At 35.7% G+C, this 17,162-nt stretch overlaps 1 protein-coding gene across 1 annotated transcript; it reads left to right on the top strand.

Annotated features, from left to right (window-relative positions):
* Nucleotides 1–5,005: 5,005 nt before the first annotated feature.
* eif3eb (eukaryotic translation initiation factor 3, subunit E, b) lies at nt 5,006–16,048 on the top strand. Its single transcript, XM_033975471.2, has 13 exons — nt 5,006–5,117; nt 5,488–5,605; nt 5,955–6,072; nt 7,489–7,531; nt 7,738–7,842; nt 7,940–8,065; nt 8,478–8,602; nt 10,063–10,189; nt 10,846–10,947; nt 12,925–13,034; nt 13,808–13,910; nt 14,394–14,528; nt 15,166–16,048. The coding sequence occupies exons 1-13, from the start codon at nt 5,028–5,030 to the stop codon at nt 15,202–15,204; spliced, it is 1,341 nt and encodes a 446-aa protein (XP_033831362.1). The 5' UTR covers nt 5,006–5,027; the 3' UTR covers nt 15,205–16,048.
* Nucleotides 16,049–17,162: the final 1,114 nt, after the last annotated feature.

Genomic DNA, 17,162 nt, shown 5'->3' with positions numbered 1-17,162 from the left:
ACGGATGCACGCCACTTGCATATAAAGAAAGAACGTATTATATTTAAGTCCATAATGCATCTAACATGAGCCAAACCCAATGCATTACATAAAAAGATGTTAAAACACGGCATAGAGGCACAAAGAAATGACATATGACAAATGACATCAATACAGAAAAAGGTGACGATACCCTGGAAGTAGCTTTGTGTTTATGCTAGCTTTAATCCATGTTTTTCTCTACTTTACCAAGACCTGTCTGCGGCTGGATCCCCGAGGTCCAGAGCGCAGGATAGAGAGGTGAATTAACCAATTTGAGAAACGTATGGTCCTTTTATGTCATAACAAACATGATGGCTTATGAGTAATAAAAATGAACAGTTAATTTGAGGTGAAAGAAGTTATAGTATATATAGTTACAGTTATATAGTTATATATTCTGCTTATCAATATGCCTACACTGGAACGAAAGTGCCTTCTGCTATAAGTGGCAAAATTGAAATGATTAAAATGATTTGCTGTGAGCCTGATCGCAGACACTACTGGATTCCAACAGTAAGAAGGACAGCTTGCCAGGTTGTAATCTTTTTCCATTTCAGACAGGATTTCTTGTGTGGACATGGCAATGGGAGAAGGCAATCCTAATGACCTAACGAGCCAGAGGAGGCCTTAGGAGTGACTTTAAAGGCAATATGTTTAGGTCAGAGATTGTAATTCCTTGAAATTGTATCTTTCATTGATTGGACATCTGTTCAGATTAAATGGCTACTCTCTTTTGAACCAATTCCCAACACCATTTCTAGGTTGAAGTCAACAGTAATTCTTGCAGTGTTTTCTAAAGCAGTAATTACTTGTGCTTGTATTTACTTCTCAGCACAGTTTGACTGAGGCTTAGAGTGTTGCCTTGGTGACAGCAGACCAATAATGAACCACAAGTTGAATTGCAGTCGATCGTTTTATGCCCCATGGTGTTTTTATTAAGAAATCCACACATGTTAAATCAGATCTTTAATACTAGATAAAATAAAAATAATATCCTGCTCTAAAACTATCTCTCAAAATCTACATTTAAACAGCAAATATCATACGTGTACACATCTCATTTAAACACTACAGCCCCTGTAAATGGTCAGTGATTACATTTGTATATAGCGCTTTTCCACCTTCAAGGCACACAAAGCAATTTATATCAAGAAACCACTCACCCACACACACACACATTCACGGAACAGTGTACGCAGACACAAACACACAACCACAGTATTCATCTGTGGGAGTTGAAATCACACCTCCAACCTGTGGGTCAGTGGATCTGACTGCTCTACCAATGATATTTATGTTGAGAGCGGGATTCGAACCACCAACCTTTGGATCAGAGGAGAAACACTGCCAACTACTGACACCCTGAATATATATTGTTACAAAGTTTTAATTCTGCAATTCCTGTCATGTTGTACCATGTCATAGGTTTGTATATATATAGAAATAAAATTAGGACGTTCTTGCTGTGAGGTGAAATCTTAAGTAACATTGATTTTAGTGATGAGAGAGAGAGAGAGAGAGAGAGAGAGAGAGAGAGAATGAGAGAGAGAGAATGAGAGAGAGAGAATGAGAGAATGAGAGGGAGAGAATGAGAGAGAGAGAATGAGAGAGAGATATTGGTGAAAGGAACAGTGGCTCAGATTGGCAGCCTTGTTTTCCATTAGTCTACTCCAGGGCAGCTGCGGCTACACAATAACTTACCACCACTGAGTAATGAATAATCAAAGTTAGCATTTTTCAAGACTTCATCCAGAGCACTTTTAAACCAGACCTACCGTGTATCTGTCGATTATCCAACTAACTGTTCTCTAAAATTGTAAAACTATGTGCAGTTTAATCTTTACGTTTGGGGTGCAGTGGTGATAGAAGGGGTAGGAAGGAGGCCTGTTGTGGAGACCATGGCACATTCTGTTGTTCCTGCTGTATCACTGTGGGGAAATGGAAAAGCTCTGTCTCCGTCTCGTCTCACTCACAGCAGGGAAAGAGAGAAAAGCACAATGAGGGGCTGGAGATGAAAAATGCTTTGGATCTGGCTTTGGAGGCTTGTGCAGACTTGGAAATGATAAACATTAATGTTATCAAGCAACATCCAATTTTTTTTATAAAATTCCACAACATTTAACAGAAAACACAAGAAAAGTAACACCATAACAAAACAAATAGAAAGAATGTTTTTAGAAATGATCCACAAAGCTTAAACAATTGTAGACATGTATTATGTATATGTACAAAATATTGCTATGTACTCCTCTACTATAAGTGCACTGTGATTGCAAAGGTCCAAAGTCCTGCCCACATCACTTTATAATACATTGTTTCATAAAGAACGTTCAAATTGTGGTTAACATTCTTTGCCTCTCCAATCAACAAACAAACAAACAGAGGAGGAAATAATTAGCAAATATATCTGAGAATTAGTTTCCCTTGGATCTGCTTGAGCTACTCCTCTCCACTGTACTAAGCTGAAATTACATCTTGTTTGGATAAAGAAAGACAATATATCATAACATGTTTAATCAATATATCCATTTTTCTGTTGTTACTACAAGGTTACTGAGACAAATTGCCCAGGGATATTTCACATAGCAGTGTTTCAAAATGGGCTTTATAATGTATTAAAAAGTGATCTACAATCCAAAAATTAATCTTTTAGAATAGCAACGCCAAGGGTGTTTCATGGTCAGACAAAATCCTCACACTCTTATTGTCAACATGATTTGTAAACTCAATCAACTATTAAAGACCAAAGTGACTGTTCCCTCTGACAATGCCCTGCTATAAAGTTGATATGTTTCTAGTGCTTTCACTGAGGTTCAGCCTTGCATTTTTAATCTTGTCTCACAGCAACTATATTTCAGTTTTATGTGTTATTTCTAAATCCTTGGCTTCTTCCTTTACAGTGTGTTGAGTGCAGCTGGGCCTTTTATTTTGGTGGAACATAGCCAAGTGCTCAGACGGAGACTTTTTTGCCTTAGGATGGGCAGACTGCAGGAGTGGGATTTCATGTGGGAATATGTGACACTTGTAATGGAAATGTATGTACAGGGCTAGTGCGAAGCCATGAGGAAGCACTTTCTGACTTGTTGCAGCATTTTGAGATTCCCATCTGGTAAAAAGTAAACTTAGTATGCTATGTAAAGGTGCACTATATAACTTTTCTGATGTGCAGTGCCCAATAAATCTTATATGCTTGTGCATGGAGATATTATTGTTTTGGGGTTTTTTTTCCCCTGAAATGCTCCAGTGATTAGTATTAAAACTAATATTATCTGTTTTGCATTTATTCACTTGTATGCACATTCATACTGTGGGTGGGCTTGCCTCTCCACAGATCTGATCCATAACTTGGCCTACTGACATCATCTGCTTGTCTCACTGGAGTTTTGTTTAATGCCATACTATAGAACATTCTAGGCAAAGGAATAACATCTCCATAGAGACACGAAGGTGTCCCCCAGGTCCACCAGAAAAGTGTGTGTGTGTGTGTGTGTGTGTGTGTCTGTGTGTGTGGGGGGGTGCGGGGGTGTGTGTGTGTGGATGTGTGTGTGTGTGTGTGTGTGTCTTTTGTGTACCATTTGATGAACTAAATCAATATATATTTAATCCGATTTTATTCATTGCTAGTTTGACTAATCTATTACTATTTAATAAACAACTGTTGACTGTGACCAAGTGGACAATTAGGTTTGTCCAAGAAGATCATTGTTTTGATGAAAATAGGCAGAGGTTGATTGTGGTAAAGAGAAGAAACAACAATATGACCGCAGAAGGATGTAATATAGTAGTAACTATGGAAACAGCCTTCTGATAGACAACTATTTTTTCACATTCACAGTGAGTTTGGGACAGGTTTATGAATTACCATGGTCAGAAAGGCTCAAGCTGTGCGCACATGCAAAAGTTGAAGGTAACAGATGGTACATTCCAATTGCACTATGTTACAGCATTAGACTTAACTTTGCATGCAATGTGTATTCCCAGTGATATAAGGTTACCAGATTGTTGGAGTCCCACCAAATCACAGCACACAGTTCAAGGCTATCACACATGGGAGCCATTTGAAATCTGGTCTTCAACACGATCATTAGTTTCATGTTCTTAAAGACAGACCCAAATCGGCACAAGCACAAAATCATCCATACAACATTTTGACAAATTTACAGCCATAAATTCTCCTGATAAATGCTTCTGGGGAGTGGTGGGAAAGAGGAGACAGTGAAAGTGCTTTAGTAGAAGAAAAAAAACAAAAATAAATCACCAAAATAGCAAAGAGGTTGTCAATATTTCTACAATCTGCCTTGTAAAATTGATAAACTGTTACAGGCTATTTTGTTTATAATAAAATAATAATTAAGTCTAAATATAGCCTAGTGATTCTGAGCATGTCTGGAGAACTTCCCACACCTCTTTTATGTCTGTATACATCAGAACAGAAAATCTGCACAGCTTGAGAGAATTTTCATTCACTTTCTGAACAGAGGAACTTGACAGTTTTCAAAGCTGTGAATCTTTGCTTCATGAAGTGTGAGGTGTACCTTTGTCTTTAACTTTTACATAAGAGACAAAACAATACTCAAGGGAATTCATTTAGCTTTCTTTCACACTAACAGATTTTTTTACTGTCACAAGATTGGACTCAAGGCTGTAATGGGTCTTATTTGCTTGAATTCAGTTAGTCTAGATTATATTGTAATAATTAGCTTTATGTCTATTTTGATTTAAGTGTATTCCTCTTATAATAAAGTACAGTATTTAGTGATTAAAATAGGTCCATTATTGATTAGATTATCTTTCTGATAATTCATTGTTTTTAGTATTGTTATATTTTAACAATTGTTTATTTGTTTATGACTGATGTATTACATTAAAGTTATTTAAAACAAGACGTACTTGTTTTTATTTAGTTGTTTTAAAGCATAAATAAAAAAGGCTGTACGTATGCTGCAGCTTTACGTGTTTTGTTTGCGCGTGCTTGTTCATAAAGTTTCATTTTGAATCCAGCCAAGATGGCGGACTACGACTTAACAACGAAAATAGCAAATTTTCTCGACCGACATTTGGTTTTTCCTCTATTGGAGTTCCTCTCTGTAAAAGAAGTAAGATGTTTTATCTGTTTCTTCAAGATAGTAATTGAATAACTGTTTTATTACGTTATTATTACGCTTGATTACGGTCGGCGTGGAGGCGCACACAACCGGCTTTTGAGCTAATGCTAACCATATGCTACAAAACGCAAGTATTTGTTTGATTTAGGTCAACAAAACCTGGCGTTCATTTTGGACTCCTGATAACAAATGCGACATACATATATGCGTTATTATTTGGGCAGATTTCTTAGATTTAAGAGATGTTTCATCGTTGATATCTTTGCATTGTATGGCGCGCTGACCTTACGTAATGCTACCGGTGTGCGGTTTGTATGAATGCATTTTTTGCTAAATGTCTCGTTAAATGTGTTTTTTTCAGATTTACAATGAAAAGGAACTTCTCCAGGGGAAGCTGGACCTCCTCAGCGACACGAACATGGTGGACTTCGCCATGGATGTGTACAAAAACCTGTACCCTGATAAGGATATACCACACTGTAAGAGAAACTGCAGCTAACATGTATTTTTAATGTGTCAGTGAAGCTTAATAACCCACGCCAATGCTCTTATGCTCTTTTTTCATTTGAGCACCTTATAGTTATCTATTTCCAGAATACATTATCTTAGGCCATACCGTCTACTGTTAGTTCCATTATTTATATTTTTTATAACAGTATGACTTGAAAAATATGAAACACAGTATCACATATAATTATGGTGGGGTGATGGCCCGAGTTGCCCACTGCTCTTCAGAACAACTTTCTCTACAGGGGCAATGAAAAATTTTAAAGCAGAGCTCCTTATCATGTTTAATTGTTTCATTATTTTGTTCCTGTCTTTCTCTAGCTCTAAAGGAGAAGAGAACAACAGTTGTGGCACAGTTGAAGCAGCTTCAGTCGGAGACAGAACCCATTGTAAAGATGTTTGAAGATCCAGAAACAACTCGACAGATGCAGTCCACGAGGTTAGTCCATTCAGTAGCCATGTATTGGTGCCAAGTTAAGTAGGGCCGGATAATATTACAAAAAAATCACTCAGATTTTCCCCTCATATTGATTGCTCAAGATTTTTACTACAGTTTTATTTTGTCTTATTAAAACAAATAAATACACTTTCAGTATACTTCCAAAAATAATATTAAACACATACAAAAGAGCTGCGGAACAACCTAATACAATGTTGGTACTAGTGTTACTAGTGGTAAATACATTTATAAGAGTATAGTGACAGCTAGGGGTGTAAATCTGGCAATTCAGCTCTGTTTCAAATGTTGTGGTCCCAATTTGATTTAAAACAATTCTCAAAACTATAACATTTGCCAATTCTAAAACATTTCTAGATTCAATTGTGAAGCTATTTTTCATTCAAAAACAAAGAACATTTATTTTACACATTTCAAGTACATGCAAAATAGAATTTTTATAGTTATTTTTTATATAAGGCAAGAATCTGAAAGAAGATACCTGAAATTCAGTTTATTTGTATTTATTTAATTCATTAAAAATAATAGACCTACCAAATTATTATCTAGGCCCAGTTAATTCCATACTGCAATGTTTAAACTTAAATATGTAGGCCTATTTGTCAAAGATAAAAATTATAATTATTTTCTAATACATTATATTGCCTATTGATAATAAATGGAGCCCTTTAACGCTGACAAGTTTTGGCTGTAGTTAACAAATTAGCTTTCCTTCGCTGCTAACAACAACACAGCGAAGCACACTGATATCCCATTCATCTCTCGTCTCTCAGAGCGGCCTCACGTGAATTTCGTCCTCTGTGTGTGCGTTTTGCGTATGTGTGTCAGTTTACTCGGAGACAGCACCCCTAATCCTCGCTCCAGTGCGCAGAGGCAATATCAGGTGAATTTTAAGGAGGGTACTTGCAGAAACACTGTTATCGTAATTTAAAAAAGATTTTTGAGAATTTTGAAACGATCCAGAATCGTTAAGACATAGAGTCGCCATCGTGTTAATATATTTTTTTTACACCCCTAGTTTCAGCATACCTTTGAATGATTGCAGTTTAGTATAGCATCTTAAAATCTTCATTGATGTAAGGTCAATGGAGATTGATATCAAATAACTAAAAGTTGTATAATATGTGACAGCACAATTTCAATCTAGTAATTTCCTCAGCATAAACAAGACACAACAGTAATTATTGCGATTCAACACAAAAAAATGTCTGTTCCAAACCAAATTCTTTTTTGAGAGAGGATTGGTTGTAAACCTCTGCAAAAACCCAAGCTGATCATTGACTATTAGAAATGACTGAACCTCGATCTTGATTAAAATCAATGATTAATTGTACAGACCTACTGTTAAGTCATTTGTGTGACACAGAATTTATCATCTGTTGTTTTCTTGTTTGTCAGAGATGGGAGGATGCTGTTTGAGTACCTGTCAGAAAAACACAATGTGAGTTTAATTTTAGTCTTTCTTTAGCTGTTCCAATATTTTGTTTCTATGACAACATAGTTGAACTCTTTTTTTTTCTCCCATCTGTGCCCTGCTCAGTGATTGTAATACTAATTAAATCTTTATTTGTAGTCAGACCTTTGTTTCTCAATTTATTCAAATGAGTAATTCAGTATTTTAAGACTTTGTTGCTTATCTTCCTTCAGTTTCGTCAGGAGTACTTGGACACTCTTTACAGATATGCCAAGTTTCAGTATGAGTGCGGTAACTACTCCGGAGCAGCAGAATACCTGTACTTTTTCCGTGTGTTGGTAAGATCCATTACACGAATGTAACATGTCTGACCCAATGTTGTTTGATTATAGGCTCTGATTTTTATGAAGTCTCATTATGACTTTGTTTTATTAGGTGCCTTCCACTGACAGAAATGCCCTGAGCTCTCTTTGGGGAAAACTGGCCTCTGAAATTCTGATGCAGAACTGGGAGGCAGCAATGGAGGATCTGACACGACTTAGAGAGACCATTGACAACAATGTAAGATCAATGACTATTGTTTTCTAGTATTTACTAATCAGATTTAATCTGTGTTATATGTGGAAGAACTATGCAGTGTCAAGATGTTGCTCTGTACTTGTAAATAACTAAAAAACAAAGACTGTTTTAAATCAGGACTAATGTACAGCTAAGACATGCAAACGATGATATTTACCCAACTAGGAAAAGTAGAAGTGTAAATACTTATTTTCATCAATGCTTTAACTGACTTGTTTTTGCCTCGTTCAATAATGTATACATAAATAAAATGCATTGGAGTCAAAGAAAACTCTCAAGTTAAATATAACTGCACTTTTATATGCCATTATAGAGCATAAAATACAGTGCATTTATATTTTCTATTAACATCTTAAGTCAAGCATTAGATCTAATAATTGTCTGTTGTCTACAGTCTGTGAGCTCCCCTCTTCAGTCGCTGCAGCAGAGGACCTGGCTCATTCACTGGTCTCTCTTTGTCTTCTTTAATCACCCCAAAGGCAGAGACAACATCATCGAGCTCTTCCTCTACCAGCCGCAGTAAGTCCACTCCGTCCTACACATTATAGTAATGTCTTTTTGAGTCTTTTCGAAATTCAAGGGCACTGGCTTAAAACTAAAATCATCATTTAGCATTTTACTTATTACTAATGCAATAAATGTGTTAAGTGTGATGGCCTTCACAAAATATATTTGTCCTTATTATCACAATTATTTACATATAATTTTGTTAGCATCAGTTCCCTCTTGTATAGAAAAGTGAGTAAGCATGAAACAAGTACATACCGTACTGTAGTTGCCGGGGCCCAGAATACATACTTCAACACTTTACAAAGATGTGAATCTGGTCACCATTGAATCTCCCAGAGTTCAAATGGGCATGATTGACTGGTGGATTAGCCATTCTGGGACACACATGGTCCATCTGTATCAAAACAAATAGGGCTGCTTATGAGGAAAAAAGAGAGGGGAAAAAACATATCATAGAGGGCTGAAAAACATCAGAAAAACATTGTGAATTTCTGCAGAATCAGTGAACAAAGTACTAAATTCTTCTAATCTGAGGTGTGAGAAATCTCATTTCATTCAAAATAATAAATGACCAATGAGCTCCATTGTTTAACATCCATCACTGAAAAAAGTACCTTGCCTGGACAAAAAAAGAGTCACCACCTAGATTTAAGTAAGCAAATAGGTACAAGCCTCCTATTGGATAATTACTGCATGGCCGATTGAGGTCAGAATGAACGAATGAGGTCAGCTGACTACCTGAGTATACTGAATGACCAGGTTGATCCATCATTGGATTTTTTCATCCCTGATGGCACGGGCATATTCCAAGATGACAATACCAGGATTCATTGGGCTCAAATTGTGGAAGAGCGGTTCAGGGAGCATGAGACATCATTTTCACACATGGATTGTCCACCACAGAGTCCAGACCTTAACCCCATTGAGAATCTTTGGGATGTGCTGGAGAAGCTTTGTGCAGTGGTCAGACTGTACCATCATCATTGCAATAACTTGGTGAAAAATTAATGCAACTCTGGATGGATATAACTCCTGTGAGATTGCAGAAGCTTATGGAAACAATGCCACAGCGAATGTGTACCATGATCAAAGCTAAAGGCAGTCCAACGAAATATTAGATTGTGTGGCCTTTTTTTTTTTTTTAGTGGCGACTTTTTTTTTTGGCCAGGCAGCGTAATTCTGATAGCATGGTCATGTTTGGTTCTGGCTCGAGGCATGACGGAGGGCATGGGGACCAGACTGATTTCTCTCTGCATAAATAGTACAGAGAGATATCAATTCTGGCCAGGGAAATACTGTAGATATCCATATATTTGACTTAATAACTTTACACTACCTCAAAAAATGAAAATAATATATCATGTACTTACTTGTATTCAATGTAATATATTAATTGTGCTCACCCTACACTCACTTCAGTACATGTCCATGCTTTAATGAAGAGCTGCTGTTTTGTTTTGTGTTCTCAGGTATCTCAATGCCATTCAGACAATGTGCCCACACATCCTGCGATACCTCACTACTGCTGTCATCACCAACAAAGACGTGAGGAAGAGGAGACAAGTGCTCAAGGATCTCGTTAAAGTCATTCAACAGGTGGAGAAAATACCACATATATTTAGCTGTTTATTCAAATGATGAGTAATTTAGACTTACATTTTCCAAGCTGTGGTGTACATACTACTGTTTGCGCAAGTGATACTCAAGTCGTGTTTTTTGGGAAACTTGAGCCAGTTGTAATCTACTGATCAGTCAGTGTTTCAGTCCTGATTCTGTTTAAGGATAGGTTTTACCCTTAGTTTAAATCATGTTTAGTCTAGATGTGGACAGATTTTTATATTTTGTGTCCTGGGGTGGTATCTAGTTTTGACCTAATTTAGTCCTTTTATTTAGTAATAATATATTTTTCATTTTAATTTGGGCCCCGCCATCTACTTGTCTCCATGACGATGTTATTGCTTTGGCTGGTATCTTGCACAGTAGGACATTACAACTTTATATATTTTGCTGCATATGTTAAATCACTACTACTGTTTGTACCACCTGCCTATTTTCATGTAGATAGGTCAATTAAATGCCATACTGTGAAGTATTCCAAGTGAAACAATAGCATCACCATGAATTCAAGTGGATGGCAAAAACCCTCCACCAGAGTGACATAGTGCACCTTGAAAAGAAGACTAAATACTCCATTATCATCCATTATTTTATTATGTATACATATAGTATATTATATTTTCTCACTTTTTCAGGAGTCTTACACTTACAAGGACCCCATCACTGAGTTTGTGGAGTGTCTCTATGTGAACTTTGATTTTGACAGCGCCCAGAAAAAGCTGCGAGAGTGTGAGTCGGTAAGTCCAGTCCACACACTGCACTCTGTCACGGTGCATAGGCCCAAATCACCAAAGAAAAGATGGCTGCCTCCCGGGACCTCTCTGATCTCCCCGAGACCACAGCGCTCAATATTGGATCTATTCAACCTCAGCAAATCCCGGTCTGGCCTGATTAGCCTCCTCTTAACTTTTAGACAGTTTGAAGTGGAACCGCTGTCAGGTTTAAGGCTCTTTGGAAATCCCAGAACAGTTTCAGACTCTGGGACCACTTAATTATACTGTAGAAGACTGTAACTTTGCTCGCCTTATATAGGAGTTAGCATGGAAAGCCAAGTTTAGTTTATACATCTCCCCAATTATTTAATGCATTTTATGGAAGTACATTGGGCTGAACAGTTTAGTAAAAAATATAATTGTAATATTTTTTTCTTGACAGGCATTACAATTCCGATTAGATTTGCGCTTTGCATTTTAATAATGGTATTTTGTTCAGAGTTCACATTTTAAACGCATCCAAAAAAAATTTACCAAATTGACAAGACTTTGTATAGATCTAAACTACAGGATTACATTTTTTTAATGCAGAATAAGATGGGGTATTTTGTTGTTTATGGTTTTTGTTGCATAGTTTTGAGATTTGCCAATTGCGTCCATCCAAAATTGCAATTTTGATTTGATTGCAATTAATCTTGCAACTCTAAAAGTTTATAGACCAATAATTGTCTTATTGCCCCACTTATTATTAGGCGAAGGTATAATTAAGTGAAGTGTGATCCTAATTGGAAGAAGCAAGATAATTAGTAGTTACAAAGATTGTATTATTCCCTTGCAACCCAAACCAACAAATGGCTAATCTGTGCATTGTGACTTTGGAGATGGGGAGTCAGGATCCTAAAGTTCAATTCAATTTATTTGTGTAGTGCTGCAATATGACAACAGCAGTTGATTTAACCAACAGAAAGTTAGAAAATCAAATAATGAAACAAAGTAATGTCATGTTAGTGGGTGTTAAATGAACTTATAGTTGTCAGTGAAGCCATGATGAGATATTTTGACTGGATCCTTGTAAATTATTGCTGAGTTACAAATATATACAACAAAAGTCTCCAAAGGGTTCTTGTCTCCTACTGTGTTTACCGCTGCAGAACAATAAATAAAAACAATTAAATAATAAATAAATTGGATTTCTGGCCCTCATAGTCACTACCTTTAAGACACAGAATAATAATATCCCAATTTAAGATTTTAGCTGTTGTAATAGTGAAGCATTCTGGTGAAGGTGCATGCTGAATTTCTTCTGGTTGTTTATTTTCTGAACACAAGGACTACTGTAGGCCATAACCCACGCCGGTCTTCAAAACAGGCCAGTAACTGATGAATAGACTTGTCGGCATAGCAACCAAGTGTCACATACAAAAGCAGTTTCATTAACAACAGCACATAAACACTTACACGAGCAACAAAAGGTGTCAACCCTGAACTAAACACAGAATATCAGATCATTGCAATTGTTTACTGTATCATTTCTATGTCTATAACAAGGAATGTACGTAATCATTGATCAAGTCGCACATTTCTGTTTATAAAGTTTTAGAAACAGTCATGCATCTTCTGGGAGGCTATTATAGATACTCCCCTTATTGGACAGTATAGCCCTCCTTTACATATGCATTTTTATTTATTTATATACAAAAATTGAAAGCAGTTGCACTTCTGTGAAAGTTTCCCAGATGCTGCTTCACCTTATAAGAGCTTATAAGAGGGAGCTACAGAAACACTGAAAAAAAACAACATTACAATTCATTCTCAATATGAAAATACTGTCCCATATTGACAATCACTCTGTAGTTTCTTTGAGGTAGGTATATATATTTACTTATTACACTGCATATGTATGAAATGAAATATGCAGCTCAACCTACCATAGACTATTTCTGCTCTTTCTCTGTGTCTTAAGTTCTTTATTGACTAATTTTTGTCTCTTTCACTCTTTAGGTTTTGGTGAATGACTTCTTCCTGGTGGCATGTCTCGAGGACTTCATCGAAAATGCTCGTCTTTTCATCTTTGAGACATTTTGCCGCATTCATCAGTGCATCAGTATTAGGTATATTTTTTTTAAATGCTTCAACATGTGTTATCAATAGTTTTCAATGGATGTAGATTTGAATGGAAGTATGAAAGGAAATTGCTATTTGGAGAAGTCTGAAACTTGTCCTTTAAAATAATCAGGGTTTAAATTTCAGTGCAGGATTAAGTCCTGGTTAAGACTTGTTTATGACCTGATTTACCTATAATTTAACAGTTGTTTAGCTTATTCAATCTTGGTTCAATCTTGATTTATATTAGTTGTGGTGTAGATGTGATTTTGATCTGTGTAGTCCAGGTTTGGTCTTGGTTTACTGTCAAGACCTCATTAAAACCTGATTTTGTTTTTTATTCGTGGAGTAGTATAAATTTAGTGTTGGTTTTGTCTTGGTTTGGTCCTGGTTTAGGGTCAAGCTCAGGTAGATTTCTCCTGTTTTAGCCCTTATCCTGGTTTAGTCCTGGTTTAGTCCTGGTTTAGTCCTGGTTTAGTCCTGGTTTAGTCCTGGTTTAGTCCTGGTTTAGTCCTGGTTTAGTCTTGGTTTAGTCTTGGTTTAGTCTTGGTTTAGTCTTGGTTTGGTCCTTGTTTAGACTAGATAGCTACTTGCTCTTTGAAGATTACTCATGTCTCAAAGTCCTTTTACACAGTTTACATATTTGCTGCTTTAGATGTCATCCATGTTGTTTGTGAAGTCTTAAGTGTGCAGTATAAAAAGAATTTTAAGGCTCTGGATGTCCACCCCCTGAAGTTTGTTTACTAAACTGAATTGGCCCCTCTTCTGTCACTTTTCCCAGCATGCTTGCTGATAAGCTCAATATGACGCCGGAGGAGGCAGAGCGCTGGATCGTCAACCTCATCAGGAATGCTCGGCTCGATGCCAAGATCGACTCAAAGCTGGTGAGAGGCTGCACTATTAACTGATTTTAAAGTTAATAGTGCAGGAAAAAACTTTTACTTGGACTTAGACAAACATTATTGATCCACAAGGGAAGATACTGTGCCACTGGAGCTCACACACTACAGTATAATAATAACAGAGCAAAACGTAAATGGCAATAAGTAGCAAATCTAGCAAATAAGGTACAAATATACAGATTTGTATATGTACAAGTAAAATAAAATAGAGTAAATATAATTGATATCTAGGCTCTATATAAGAGATGGAATAAGCAGATACAGTGCAAAGATTAAACAATTTCAGGACAAGTTTGCTGCAGTTTGAATTAAATTATTATTTCCACTGACCATTATTTCCTCCATAATGGTGCATCTCAAAGCTTTCAATGTTTGCTATTAGTTTATAGAATCCAAGTTATTATTGTTTGCTATTAGTTTATAGAATCCAAGTTATTATTAAATGGTTGTGTCTCCTCTTTCCAGGGCCACGTGGTGATGGGGAACAACGCGGTGTCTCCGTACCAGCAGGTGATCGAGAAAACCAAAAGTCTGTCGTTTCGCAGCCAGATGTTGGCCATGAACATTGAGAAGAAACTGGCACACAGCAACAGGAACGAGGTAAGGGTGGACATTTTGAAATGAATAAATTATTGATAAATAATCCCAGGCTGTGGTTTAATTATTGTATTACTTAAAAAGAAGATAAGATAATATTTGGAAGTTTATATCAGTGGTTTAAAATGTCAAGTAAGATAGGTTGAAGACAGTAATTGTATATCCTGCTAGCCAAATCTGTTTAATTGACAAAAAGGTAGTGACTATTAAGATAAATGATACAATTGTGCCAGAAATCCATTTATGTATTTTATTGTAGCAGTAGATTACATGTATTACTGATCGGGTTGCAACTAACAATTATTTCAGTAGTGGCCTAGGAAGCAATTTTTCATTTTATTTTTCTCAATTAAAGTAGTCAAACAATTATTTCTATTGCAAACTGAGATTACTTTGATAATTTTTACTAGATAAAAGTGGAAAGAAGCTGATGTTTGTTGTTGTTTTTTTTACATTTTGATTTCTGTAAAGTGTCTTGATAATGACTAGTGATAGTTGAAAAAGTCAACAATTATTTTAGTGATTGATTCTGCAGCCCAAATTACTGATCTACAGCTTTATCCATAGCAGCTTAAAAATATTTTTGATTAATTTTCAAATAAATATTATTTTGTTTTTGTATTTCTATTTCTTTCCCCAGACTCCAAACTGGGCAGCGCAGGACAGTGGATTTTACTGAACCGTCACCATGGAGACCACAGAGGTGACTCTTCAGCCAGCTGTTAATATTTATGCAAAAAACAGACATCGCGTACAATTGCCATCTTTTCCTTGTAACCTTGGACTGTGTAATTATTATTTAAAAGTCAGATTCCTTTTACCCTCCAAAACTTCAACCAATGTCATAAGTTTTCATTAAAGTTCATTTTAAAACAGAACTAATATAATGTGTTTTTATTATTTCACCACTAGATGGCAGTGATTTACTTCCAGTATGGCCTCCCTGTATGTAGTTTTTTTTTTTAAACGTCTAAAGCTTGCACAGTGTCTAATACTTTTGTTATTCTTTTATTTACTTTTTCACATTTCAGACTTTTAACACTGCACACAAATATAGTTTTTATTTATTTTACTATAGTTTTTTTGTTTTAGTTCTGTTAAAAAAAATGATCTTAACATTCTTCGGTAATAACGTTGTAAAACCAGAAATGAAAATTATACATTGTCGCTCTACATTTTGTCATGAGACAAAAAATCTGTCTGCTGTGAAAGTTGGCTTTGGGATTTTTTTTCTTGTAAAAAATCTAATATTTAGTTAACTTATATACAGGCTATATTGTCATTAATAAACTGAACTGAACTTTTAAAAACTGAAATATGTGATGATGTTCCTCTAAACTTTAATGTAAGATACTGAATTTGGAAACTTTCTAAAAATAGCCTCAGTCCAAATAACATGGAAAAAGTTCAGTGAGTCATAAGACAGTGTATTAGTCAGTCTCAGTGGGCTATTTAATACGGTCTTATTAATAATGATGACTGAAACACCACATATAAAATGGATATTTTTGTCAAATTTTGCTGTGGAAAATAAGGTGGTTGGCAGTGAACCTGGGTTTAACCCTAAGTGTAAAGGTTTAAATCAGTATATTCTAGTTAATTTTATTTATTCTTATAAAACTCAAATCAATATTTTATTATCTGTCTAGATAGTTAGTTAGTTCACGTCAGTGTGATGCCTAATAGTTTAGTGATTGCACTTAATGAAATAAGTAAAGTTATTAGTTTTGAAGGTGCAATTTTCTCAGGTGTTGGGTCGACTATCTGTCAGTGCTTTCATGGCAGAGTATGGCATTAAATGTATCAATCGTGAATTTATTTATTTACAAGTGTTTTTGTTGTGAGCGTTGTCGCCTCTCCACAGAACCATCTAACTTGTTATGAAGACAGATAAGTTTAATGCCATGCTGTGGAACATTCTGAATATCCACAAGCAGCGGAATAATTAATGTATTATTTATGCTATCTATCATGCTATAACATTCATGTACTTTTATTAATATAGGAGTGTTAAATAGGACTATGAAACATGATAATTACATAACTTCTTCACACCCTTTACTAATGTGTTTTATTACTGTGTAATCTTTACTGCCATTCCTGTGTTCTTAATGACTTTGACTGCAGTGTCCTATTTGTAGACATACGTGTACCACACCCAATTCATGGACCGCTCCAGCAGTTAGATGTAAATATTTTTCCATTGTCAAGAAGACTACAACAACACTTTAGGTAATAACTTAACCGGTTATGGTAGTTTTCTTACTAAAAGTCAAACGTCAGCATCTATAATTGCATTGAGGAAATTAGCATCAGTAGTTGTCAGTCTGGTCAAATGATCTGAAATACTTAGAATATTTCTGTGTGCACGTGCGTGGCCACAAATTTACACTGGCCTGCTATTTCTTAATGCATTTATTATATAAGATGTGTGAAAATTTGATTTTACTTGTCAGTGACATATGTATTGATATCACTGTTATTTCACATGTAATATAATTTATTACAATACAAACAAGCACATAAAAGCACAAACATAAAATAAATAATGAGACACTGGACAATCTGAATATAAGTAGCTATTAAAGTGCATTTAAAAAAAATATTTTCTACTATGTAAGTATTTGAACATTGCAA

Source organism: Periophthalmus magnuspinnatus, chromosome 11, assembly GCF_009829125.3.
Source record: "Periophthalmus magnuspinnatus isolate fPerMag1 chromosome 11, fPerMag1.2.pri, whole genome shotgun sequence".
Classification (NCBI taxonomy): Eukaryota; Metazoa; Chordata; class Actinopteri; order Gobiiformes; family Gobiidae; genus Periophthalmus; species Periophthalmus magnuspinnatus.
This window is presented reverse-complemented; position numbering and strand designations above follow the sequence as displayed.